General features: G+C 37.4%; 1 protein-coding gene across 12 annotated transcripts in view; it reads left to right on the top strand.

The window, feature by feature from the left end:
• Window positions 1-12,206, top strand: part of UTRN (utrophin) — a 497,383-nt gene that overhangs the window by 351,989 nt on the left and 133,188 nt on the right. For all 12 annotated transcript variants that reach the window (XM_049113409.1, XM_025422487.3, XM_025422483.3 and 9 more), the window contains one exon: window positions 8,901-9,057. In XM_049113409.1, the coding sequence (XP_048969366.1) occupies window positions 8,901-9,057 (157 nt within the window). The remainder of the gene's footprint in view (window positions 1-8,900; window positions 9,058-12,206) is intronic.

The following is a 12,206-nucleotide window of genomic DNA, read 5'->3' on the forward strand; positions in this document are numbered from 1 at the left end:
TTTTCTGACCTGAAAAGAAAAATCTCATAAACTTGCAATAGTATCTTTAAAAAAAAAAGATTTATTCATTTATTTGACACAGAGCACAAGCAGGGGAAGCAGCAGAGGGAGAAGGAGAAGCAGGTCTCCCACTGAGTGTGGAGGCCAACACTGGACTCTATCCCAGGACCCTGGAATCATGACCTGAGCCCAAGGCAAATGCTTACCTGACTGAGCCACCCAGGCACCCTGTTGCAATATTATCTAATAAATAAATTAATATTATTTTTAGAATATGGGAGAGTAAACTTTTGCTGGTAGATTTCTACATCAAGATAGATCACATATTCCAGTAAAGTGTGTGTGTGTGTGTGTGTGTGTGTGTTTAAGATTTTATTTATTTATTCATGAGAGACACAGAGAGAGAGGCAGAGACACAGGCAGAGGGAGAAGCACGCTCCATGCAGGGAGCCTGACTTGGGACTCGATCCCAGGTCTCCAGGATCACACCCCAGGCTGCAGGCGGCACCAAACCGCTGCACCACCAGGGCTGCCCAAAGTGTGTGTTTTTTAAGTTTAAAATTTTTTAAATTTAAATTCTAGTTAGTTCATATGCAATTCAGTCTTGGTTCAGAAGTAGAGTTCAGTGGCTCATCCTTTACATATAACACCCAGTGCTCATCATGGGCTCCCCATGCTCCCCTTAGTACTCATAACCTATCCCATCCCCCACCTCCCTCGCTCCATCAATCCCCAATTTGTTCTCTAGAGTTAAGAGTCTCTCATGATTTGTTTCCCTCTCTCTCTCTCTCTCTTTTCCCCCTTCCTGAATGTTAATTGGTTCGTAAAGTGTGTTATTAATGTGATTAGAATTAAAAGAATTTTTAGCCTCATTACCGACCTCTGGAGATTCAGGCATTTATTCAAGCAGTTAATAAGAACAAACTTCTGTGTTTAAGGCATTGCAAATAATAAACAAGACATGCTGCCTGTCCTAGCAGGCTCACAGGTCTATCCAGGTTAAGGTGGGTTCAATGAAGGGTGGTTACTTTCTCTTCAGATGATTATCAAAGGCTTCATGAAAGAGCCATTCACTAAGCTGAGCCTCAAAGGGTGTATATTCTCCAGATGGACTGTAAACCCTGGAGAAGGACATGTAAATAGGAGGCTTGACATAATACTGTTTTCACAGAATAGTGAAGAAGTTCAATCTGTCTGAGACTAGAGTTTTCTGTGGGTATGGAGGGGAAAGATTGTGGCCAGAAAAAAAGGTGGAGAGGTGAGACACACTCATGGAACAGCTGTGTGCACCATGTTAATTCCTCTAGTAATAGAATTTGAAAACTCTTAGGTGACATGATTAAATGTGAGCTTTGGAAAGATCCCTCCCACATGCCCATGGAGGATGCTTTATTCAATAGTGTAGTTCCGAAGACAAGGAGAGCTGCTAACAGATCTCTTCAGTATCCAGGAATGGAAAGACATAAGTACTCAGTTCACGTTATTGAGACACTAAGTGAGATCTCTAGAAACAAATTGCCAGTAGCCATTGGATGGACATCTCTTTGAAAGAGAGCTGTAGGCCACATAAAGAAATAGTGAGATGAGGAGTACCTAGATGGAGGTGGCAGGCAAGGCACTGTGAGTAGGCAAGAGGGCACAGCAAAGAATCCCAGGAAACCCTATTATATCAGGAATAGGTGAAGGAAAGGAAAGCCAGCAAAGGAACCTGAGAAGTGGGTGGCTCTGAGGAGAGGAGAACCAGGAGTGTTGTCAAGAGCTGAGAGAAGAAGGTTTTTCCAAGGGAGAGGTGTGGTTGGTGGTACCAGCCCCTCAGGAGGTACAGCAAGATCAGGATGACAGAGGCCAGGCGCAATGGGAAGAGCTTTGGTGACTGCTGGGACAGAGATTTGGTTGAGGTGAAAATCTGATTTCAGAGGAACCAAAGGTCAGAATGGGAAGTGGAGAAGTGGAAACAGAACTAGTCTACATAGTCTCATTTTCTCAAATAACTGTTATAAAGGGAAGAAGCGAGAGACAACACATTGCTGTAACTATGTTATGACACATAACAGCATTATAAATGTATAAGAACTGGAAGCCTAGATCTATACCTGTATTGACTTGTGTATGTTTTTTTTTTAAGATTTATTTATTTATTCATGAGAGAGAGAGAGAGAGAGGCAGAGACACAGGCAGAGAGAGAAGCAGGCTCCATGCAGAGAGCCTGATGTGGGACTCAATCCTGGGACTCCAGGATCACACCCTGGGCCAAAGAAAGGCAGGTGCCAAACCGCTGAGCCACTCAGGCATCTCTTGTGTATGTTTTCATATAGATCAGATATGCTTCACTAAATAAGTGAGTGATACATTCTTCATTATTAACTTCAAAAAATGGGCAAAACAAATTATCTTAACATTCATTCTTATTTGGGTATTTATAAAATATGTATACTTCTTTATACAAATATATATCAATTTGTAACTCTATGTGGTGATGGATATTAACTAGACATATTGTGGTGATCATTTGGCAATACACACCTATATTGAATCATTGTGTTGTCCACCTGAAAGTGATAGAATGTTATGTGGTAATAATATCTTAATTAAAAGAAAGATAAAACAGTTTATTATACTCAGCAATAGGCCCTCATATAGGAAGCATACCTCAAAGAGCAGTGGTACAGGATGGTGTTTAGTAGTGTTAATGCTATGGAGCTGTACTGCCTGGGTTCAGAAACCGGCTTTGCCACTCAGCAGCTGTGCCACTATGGACAGGTTATATGTCCCTTCCGTGCATTCTGTATTTCAGATTTATTGAATATTCATATGCCGGACCTACACAAAGTGTTTTACAGACATTACTTCCTTTGACTATGGTGTGGTCATTGGACCACTGTGTAATAATCTGTGGCTCAGTACCTTGGGTTCATATCTTAAATATTATTTTGCACTCCTTTTGGATAACTTTGATTAGACTTTTAAATACTGAAGTCCAGTGTGCGAAATATTCTTTGCAATCTACAAATTATACTCACAAGTATATATTTCACTTAGACTGATAGAAGAGACAATAGCTAATGATTTGAAATGTCAGCTAGAAGATAGCCTCTTAGGGAATTTGACAATATTTTTTACTCTCTGGAAAATGTGATCGGAAATAAATTCAGTAATATGAATGACATGGCTTAACTTTTTATGTTAGATTTATTTAATTTAGGACTATGTTAATTAAATATCCACTTATCAGCTTAATGATGTTTAATATAGATTCTTATTAACATATGGTTTCAAAGGCCAGTGAAATTGTCAACTCTAATGAAAACAGAGTTCAAAGATAAAATTCTATCTTTCCTTTCTTTTATGAGCCTCTTAAAAATTCAGGGAACCCTTTTAAGAGCCCTGAGAGAAGATTAACCTTTAACATCATGATTACATCTAATGTTATCACATCTTACAATGTCATTGACACCACTTTTAGCTTTAGCCAGTTGATTTTGCTAACCATATTGTAAAACTACTAAAATTTCCTTATCTCAAGTCGAACAGAGAAAGATTCTGTTCCTCTCTTCTTTCTTTTTTCCCATCTAGTTCAGCACTTTCTGATAGAACTTTCTGAGAAAGTGGAAGTGTTCTGTCTCTATACTGTTCAGTGTGATGGCCACTAGCCGCATGTGGCATATTGAGTGCTTGAAATGTGGGTAGTGCAACTGATAATATGAATTTCAAATTTTATTTAATTAACTTCAGCTTAAATGGAAATCGCTACATGTTGTTGGTGGCTGCCATATTGGAAACATAGCTTTGGTGTTCTTTTCAACACAGACTGAATTCCTTTTTTCTCCTAGTCATCTTAACTCCCTTTCTCGGAGCAAGAATAACTCCTACTGTAACTGGTTATTCTTGCACTAATAAGGGTATTGTCTTTCATTATAACTAGATTTATAATCTATGGGTTTTACCACAAATTAAAAATAAATTTCATTTGTCATAAAAATGCCAAATTGGACATTTACTTATGTGTGTTCCTTACATGATAGAGGATAGTATGTATTTGTTCCCCTTAATTTGGGTCATTGTATTCTTTGGTAGACCTACTTTGCAAATGTATCTTCACTTGTCTATAAATATGTCTGGACAGTTTTTTCTGGCCTCTTTAAATGCTGTCCATAATGAAAGCAGTGAAGTGGAAACAGTTTAGACTTCAGTTTGAATCCCAAATTCTGTCCTTGAGCAAGTTTTTTTCTTCTCCGAATTGTGGTTCCTGCAGAGAACTGTTGTTAAATTTCTTATATCAGAGTATATTTGGCTAACTTGTCTTTCTCCTAATCTGACCCCAGGACTTTTTATTTCTGAAATCATGTAGTGCCTGGTATCAGTGCGAGTGCTCCATAGATGTCTGTAGTGAATAAATGGAAAGCTAGATTTTATTTTTATAAATGCCCCTGCTTACTCATACTGTTTGTTCTCTGTTTTCATATCTATACATTGGGAGAAGGAATAAAGACTTCTTTGAAGAAACATTGAAAAGTAGAGGATTTTGTGATTGATTGATTTTAGATAGAGATTGTGAGCAGGGACAGGGCAGAAGGAGAGGGTGAGAGAGAGTCTCCAGCAGGCTCCACTCTCAGCTTGACTCAGGGCTCAATCTCATAGCCCTGAGATCAGTCATGACCTGAGCTGAAATCAAGAGTGGGACATTTAACCTGCTGAGCCATCCAGGTGCCCCAAGGCTTTTGTGATTTAAAAACACATATTAATTTAGAGTTTCCTCCATATTATATTTGAATGGTAGAGTATCATTTGTGTGGATCCTTACCTTCTAAGAAGTTTTCACATTATATATATTTTTTTAATTTTTAAAAAATTTTTAATTTACTTATGATAGTCACAGAGAGAGAGAGAGAGAGAGAGAGAGAGGCAGAGACACAGGCAGAGGGAGAAGCAGGCTCCATGCATCGGGAGCCCGACGTGGGATTCGATCCCGGGTCTCCAGGATCGCGCCCTGGGCCAAAGGCAGGCGCTAAACCGCTGCGCCACCCAGGGATCCCCCACATTATATATTTTTAAAAATAGTTGGTTACTTAAAAATGTTTAGAGACTTGTAAAATAAACGATTCAGTGTAATGAGAGCTAACTTGTGTAAACCCTGTTCTGTAGTAGACATCATCCTAAGTTGATACATTCAGTGAAGGTACCTCTAGTTTTGCACATGTCAAGCACCCAATGAATAAACTGAAACAAGTGAGAATTAGGCTAATAAGTCAGTTATGCAGAATGTGAGTGCCCGCAGATAGGAGTTAAAGAAATGTTTTAAGGTAGGGCACCTGGGTGGCTCAGTGGTTGAGTGTCTGCACTCAACAAGTATTTTTCCATTGAGCACATTAGGTGGTATTCCAGCAATAGACATTCAACAATATCCTAAGTCCTTGTTTAAGAGTTCATAATGCTCTCAGAGGAACGATTTGATCTCTAGTTCATAAAATAATGACCATGGTCTATCAGCCAATATTCTTGGCTAAAAAAAAATAAATAAATAAAAATGAAGTTCTGCATATCTCTAAAATACCACATACTAGCATTTAGTCACATACAAAAGGCCAGTTGTTGAGTCCAGGTCATGATCCCAGGATCCTCAACCTATGTCTCTGCCTCTGTGTCTGTGTGTCTCATGAATAAATAAATAAAATATTTAAAAAAAAAGAAAAACGTTTATAAGATTCTGAAAATTTGATGACTGACTGGTCATCCGTAGTTGTGGGGAAGGGAAAGCTTTAAAATGTTTAGAGTAAAACTGAGAAAGTACAGTACACCAAAAACAACTTTAAGTTTTCTACGTGCAAAGCATTCAACCCGGTGCCCAAGAAAAGGCTTTCATCTTAAAAGATGAAAGAATTGAATTGAAACGAGAACACTGAAGGCTACTATGGAAGCATGCATGTATTTGGGCATATGGTAGTAATCCACTGAACACACAGAATCTATTGGAGAATAACCAGAACAGATTTTCCAGGCAATGACTCTGGCACATCAGCTTGCTTTTTATGTTGGAAGAAGGAAGATGCAGAGAAGTACGGACACTAGTATTATCTCATTTATTTCCAAGTCACTTCAGTACTCTCTATAAAAAGCATTGTCTTCATCTTTATGAACATAGAGTCCTTCAGGTGCTGAATGCAGTAGATTTCAGTGATCAATTTCATTATTTTATGCAGTCGAAAGAGTTAATTACATTGGGGAAAAATTTGCATGCTCTTCACTGGATGAGTGTGTGTAACTGGATTTCAAAGGAATGTAACGTCCGATTTAGTTATTGATTAGAGTCAAACTGCAGATACTGAAGAAGCAGGATCAAATAATCTAAAAAAGGAGGTCAGGGTATATGCCTAAATGTTTTGCACACAGACACTCAAGCGCATCTTGATCGACTAAAGGCCTCTGATGTCATTCTTTTTTGCATTTAAAAATATTAGAAAGAGGGCAGCCCAGGTGGCTCAGCAGTTTAGCGCCCCCTTCACCCCAGGACATGATTGTGGAGACCCGAGATCCAGTCCTGCATCAGGCTTTCTGCATGGAGCCTGTTTCTCCCTCTGCCTGTGTCGCTGCCTCTCTCTCTCTCTCTGTGTGTGTGTGTCTCTCATTAATAAATAAATAAAATATTTAAAAAAATACTAGAGAGAAATTGCAGCACCTTAGTGGAATATATTTATGGCAAAATAATTTGTAACCGGCAGAGTTTTCAGTTAATATAATTGAAATTATTTGGTTCTGCTCTGTGACAAGTAAAATTACTGTTTATCACAGGTAATTATATATTTGGCCTAAAATTAATCAATATGAACACAGAAAAGCTGGCACTCAGGCAGAATCTGGATCTCATTAAAGCAAAATTTTGTAAAGTGAGGTCAGTCATAGCACCTGTAGAGTGAATAGAAAAGATTATAAATGCTAGAGAATATAACAAACTTTTTAATTGTACAATTCTCAAAGAATTATAAAATACCTCAAACTTCTTTCTGTATTTACAAATTATTTTTTATTATTTCATATTGAGTTCTTTTGAATAAGACATAGAATTTTAGGGTTTGAATAGTTTGTTTTATATTAGCCAGCTGACAATGGAGCTATAAATAGATTGCAGGACAACTGGCCTTTTGTATGTGACTAAATGCTAGTATGTGGTATTTTAGAGATATGCAGAACTCCATTTTTATTTATTTATTTTTTTTAGCCAAGAATATTGGCTGATAGACCATGGTCATTATTTTATGAACTAGAGATCAAATCGTTCCTCTGAGAGCATTATGAACTCTTAAACAAGGACTTAGGATATTGTTGAATGTCTATTGCTGGAATACCACCTAATGTGCTCAATGGAAAAATACTTGTTTGAATTAACTATAGTGGAGCTATCAGCTCCGCTGATAGGGCTGAGGGACAGTAGTGGCTGTCCCTTGTTGATTCGTCTATTACTCAGAGGAGGAGCAGTTTTGTGGAAGAGGGGATCCTAATGCCAATGTCAAGGTCACAGCTAACTGAGAGGATGTGAAGCCTGGACAACAGAGGTTTCTTGCACCTGAGGTTGCCCCAAATGAATCATCTTTTGCCATCATTGGCTTTAGTCTTTGGAAGCCAGTGTGTAACAAACCTAAGATCTGTTTCCATCATCCCTCCACCTCTCATTCTGAAAGATCAAGCACACTTAAGTCCACATTCACCATCTGCCCACTGGGGTGGTACAGGGTTGGGTAAACACTGACTCTTGCAGTGCATGGAGTTATTGATCTGATCTCTCCTTTCAATTCCAGCCCATGAAGTGTAGGCTTGAGGCTGGGTATGTGCCCTTTCTTTAGGGCCCCAGATTTGTGCTTTTATTTTCATTTCTATTCTCAAGAGCTTTTACTCTTATTGGAATCTTCATCAGATAAAATTGTATTTCTGAAGCATGGTTTCCTGATTATAAAGTTCATAATTTAAGAATCTGAAGATACTTTTCTGTTCTAAAAGCAGAAATTGTTACTGAAAAAGACCTCACCTTTAAACCAGAGTATGAAGTACTGTAATCAATGGTTTTTGCCCAGTTGTTTTGTATTCCCAGTAGACATTTGTCACTGGACACCAATCAGCTTGAAGCCAAATAGCGTTCTAGCTGAGCAATGGGTGATTGCTTCCCAACTTTGAGGTGAATGCTGGTGATATTCTGCTTTCAGTAATTTATTGAGTTCTAAGGGAAATTAAGATATTAGTAATTATTTACTGTGTTTTCTGTAGTTACCCCATCTAGTATGTATCTTTCTAAACATGTTATATGCATATAGTTGCTTCTTTTCCTCTCTCTACCCCTCTTTCTTCATGTATATGGATGAAAGGAGAAAAAATTATATTTGAGTATGTATATATACTTACATAAGCTACTGAAATTTGCTTTTATAATTTTATATTTTATCACAGACATTCTTGAAAGCCTCATATTTATGCTTTTGTGGAGTGTAGTTACCTATTGTAAATTTTGATAGATATTACCAGCATATCTGCATATTTCATCTTCAAATTAACTGTTTCTTACAGGATCTTTTCTTTTTCATTTATTTTATATTTTTTTAAAAGATTTTATTTATTTATTCATGAGAGACACAGAGGGAGAGGCAGAGACATATGCTGAGGGAGAAGCAAGGTCCCTGCGGGGAGCCTGATGTAGGACTTGATCCCAGAACCCTGGGATCACATCCTGAGACAAAGGCAGATGCTCAACCACTAAGCCACCCAGGTGCCTTGATTTCTTTTTATTAAAAAAGAGTCCGGCTCTCTTGGATGTGAACATTAGTTGGTCATACAAGATTATGAGCCTAAGGGAAGATATATAATTTTTTTTAACACAGTTCAAGTTTCTAAATGTGGTCAGTGCTGTCTCTCAACAGGGCCCATTTGGAGGCCAGTGCTGAGAAGTGGAACAGGTTGCTGACATCCTTAGAAGAACTGATCAAATGGCTGAATATTAAAGATGAAGAGCTTCAAAATCAAATGCCCATTGGAGGGGATGTCCCAGCCTTACAGCTCCAGTATGATCACTGTAAAGTAAGTTGACTGCATATGGTGGGGACCTTTCCTATTTTTTTTTTATTTTGGCAAAGTAAATACTCAAAATTTAAGATTAATATCTGAGTTGAAGCAATCAGCACAGAATTTCACTCCCAACCCCCCATTTCTTTTATTTATAGATTTAATTTATTTATTTGAAAGGGGGTGGGGAGAGCAGAAGGAGAGGGAGAGAATGCTTAAGCAGACCTCTGCTGAGCATGGAGCCTGTTGCAGGATTTGGTCCCATGACCCCGAGATCATGTCCTGAGCTGAAACCAAGAGTTGAACCTGAGCTGAAGCCAACCCAGGTGTCCCTATACCTGCTGTTTCTAATTGTCAGTATTTAGACACTTAATTTAAGTTGCATGCATTGCTTCCATTTGTTTGTAATTAATTAGTCTCTTCATATTTAATTAATTTTTTTCCCAAAGATTACAGATCTCTAAAGCCTTGTACTGCTTTTAATGTTTCATGACATTTATCTAACTTTCTAAATAGATTTTAAAATATTAATATATTCTATTGCAGAATTTTTTACTGTAAGTCTTAAATTCAGAAGGCATAGTTAAAAAGAATTACAAACTATTGTGTTCATAATAAATGGAAGTAAAAAAAATAAGGACCTATAGAAGTAGAGTATAGAATAAAGTCTTAAAGCAAGTGAGGGTGAGTATTTAGATCATTTTATAGGTTTTATTTTTCTAGACTTAGACCTTTTTTTGAGTTACATTTTTATTCTGCTCAAATTTCTGTCTCTATGCAAATTTGTATTTTTACTCTGAGAAGTAGATATGCTGAAATGTTACCAAACTGGCACATTAAGTCTTAGGTCTTTGTGTTATTTAGAGTCTGACTTATTAATTTTACATTCGTTTATTTAATATTCCTTCATGCCCATTTTCTTATGTACTACACATTGGCTTGTATTGTTATACAACTTTTTACTCTTCACATGCATGTTCTCTTTCTAAATCTGTACATTTTAATATGATGTTAGAATTCTGTTTCCTTTGGAAAAGTGATGAACACTAATGCATGCATCTTCTAAAGGAAGAAAGGAAGAGGTCATCTAGGTAATAAGTTTGCTTCAAAATGATAAGAGTTTGAAATTTATTTTACTTTGGATCCCTGTTGACTAGGTTATTCAAATTATCATTTGGGTAAATTTTCTCTTTCTACTTGAGAAGAAACTGATAGAGAAATAGTTCTAAGATAAGAAAAAAGAAAACCCTGTGGAATATAACATGCAAAATAACAACAGCAAACCATGATAGAAGATTTTAAATCACTGATTTAGGAAAATCACAGTTCTCCCTTTTTTTCAGCTTTTTCTTCTATTGATTATTCATAGACCTTTTTTGTGGATTCAGTGATGAAATAGAATAATACAAAGCTCTTCTAATAGAAGTGCTCTGTTAAGGAATAAAATCTGCTTGTGACCATCTTCAACTAGTTTTGGTTAAAACCTCAATTCTTGAGGCATGAAATGATTTTCCTCTTCTGGCCTTAGCAAGTAAAGTGCACATCAGTGTTTCCAGTAAGTGCTGGCTATGTTTTTCTAAGTCCTCCTACCAGCAAGGTCAGCCTATTTTAGACCGTGTTTCACTTAGAGTCTTAGAATGCAGTTGCTCTGCACCAACCATTTTGGCCTGGGCATTTAGATAATAAAGATAATGCTGATAATGATACTGATGATAATACTGGTTCATTCATTCAGCAAATATTTATTGAGTGTGTAATATGCACCAGGCACTATTCTAGGCATTGGTGAGTCAATGAACAAAATAAAGCTCTTGCCAGATTGCAAGTAGTAAGAGACAGACACTAGACAAGCAATAAATACATAATATGTCCCATGGTAATAAGTGCCATGAAAAAGGTAAAGCAAGGTCAAGGGGAGACAGAGGGATGGGAGAGTATAAACAGCAGAGGTGATGTTTTATGTGGAGAAGGTCAGAAAAGTGCCATAAATGGGGTGTTTTTTGAGAAGAGAACCAATGTAAATGTGATGCAGTAAATAATGCTACTCCCTTTGGAAGATACCATCAGAAAAGGGGACAGAAACACATGAGCTATAGAGATTTCCATGTTCTAGTCATATTTGAGGAATAGCATGGATACCAGTGTTGTTGAAACAATTCAGCCAAATAAGAGGTAGGAGGTGAGGTTGGGGTAGAGGCAGGGGCAAGGGGCTTAAATCACATAGATACTTGAAAGTCCTTTGTAAGGACTTGGCTTTTACTCCAAGTGAGATGGGAAACCATTGAAGGTTTTGATAATTATACTGCTGTGATATGACTTACATTATATAATAATTATAGGTGAAATTATGAAGAATAAATTATAGAGGAGTTCAGAAGTGTATTTCAGTAATCTAAATGGGGGATAATGATGACTTGAACAAAGGTATAAAGGTGGAGGTAGAAGTAACTGGTTTCTGAATATATTTGGGAAGAACCAACAGGATGTGCTAATGGATTGGATATGTGGAATATAAGAGAAAGAGAAGGGCTTATAGTGACAGGAATCTAAGGTTTTAGGACTAAGCAAATGGGGGCAGTACCTGGAAACAGAATGTGGAATCAGATAATGGTTTTATAAGGAGAAGGACAAATTCAATTTGTTTCTCTGCTAATGGGAATGATCTTGTAAAGTGGGAGAGTACCAGGTAGGGGATGGGATGGGATCCAGTGTAAAAGTGCAACAGTTGATCTTGGGTAGGAGGATAAAGAGTTCATCTGTTCTAACAGAAAGGTAGGTTTGTAGATTTGCATTTGACAATCATTAGATTCTCTTTTTGATTGCCTCTGCTTTCTCAATGAAATAAGGAGCAAGGTCATCAACTGAAGATGAGAAGAAGGAAGACGATTTGGAGATTTGGGGGAGAGAAGTGGCAGGAAATGTAGTCTAGAAATGGGTGAGTTAAACTAGGAATGTACAAGAAGACCACAGGACATTCTGGAGAGCCCACTTGAGGTCACTGCTCATAAATTTAAAGTGAGAAAGGCCAATGTGAATGTTTTTCTTCACCCATGTTGAGTTGCTTTACTGAAGATGAGGAGTGCATTGAAAAGTTGAATTGAACCAAGCATATATAATGGAGTAAGAGAGAGGCAAGGGAGTTACAGAAATAAAAGAGACCTATA

Source organism: Canis lupus, chromosome 1 (assembly GCF_003254725.2).
Source record: "Canis lupus dingo isolate Sandy chromosome 1, ASM325472v2, whole genome shotgun sequence".
Classification (NCBI taxonomy): Eukaryota; Metazoa; Chordata; class Mammalia; order Carnivora; family Canidae; genus Canis; species Canis lupus.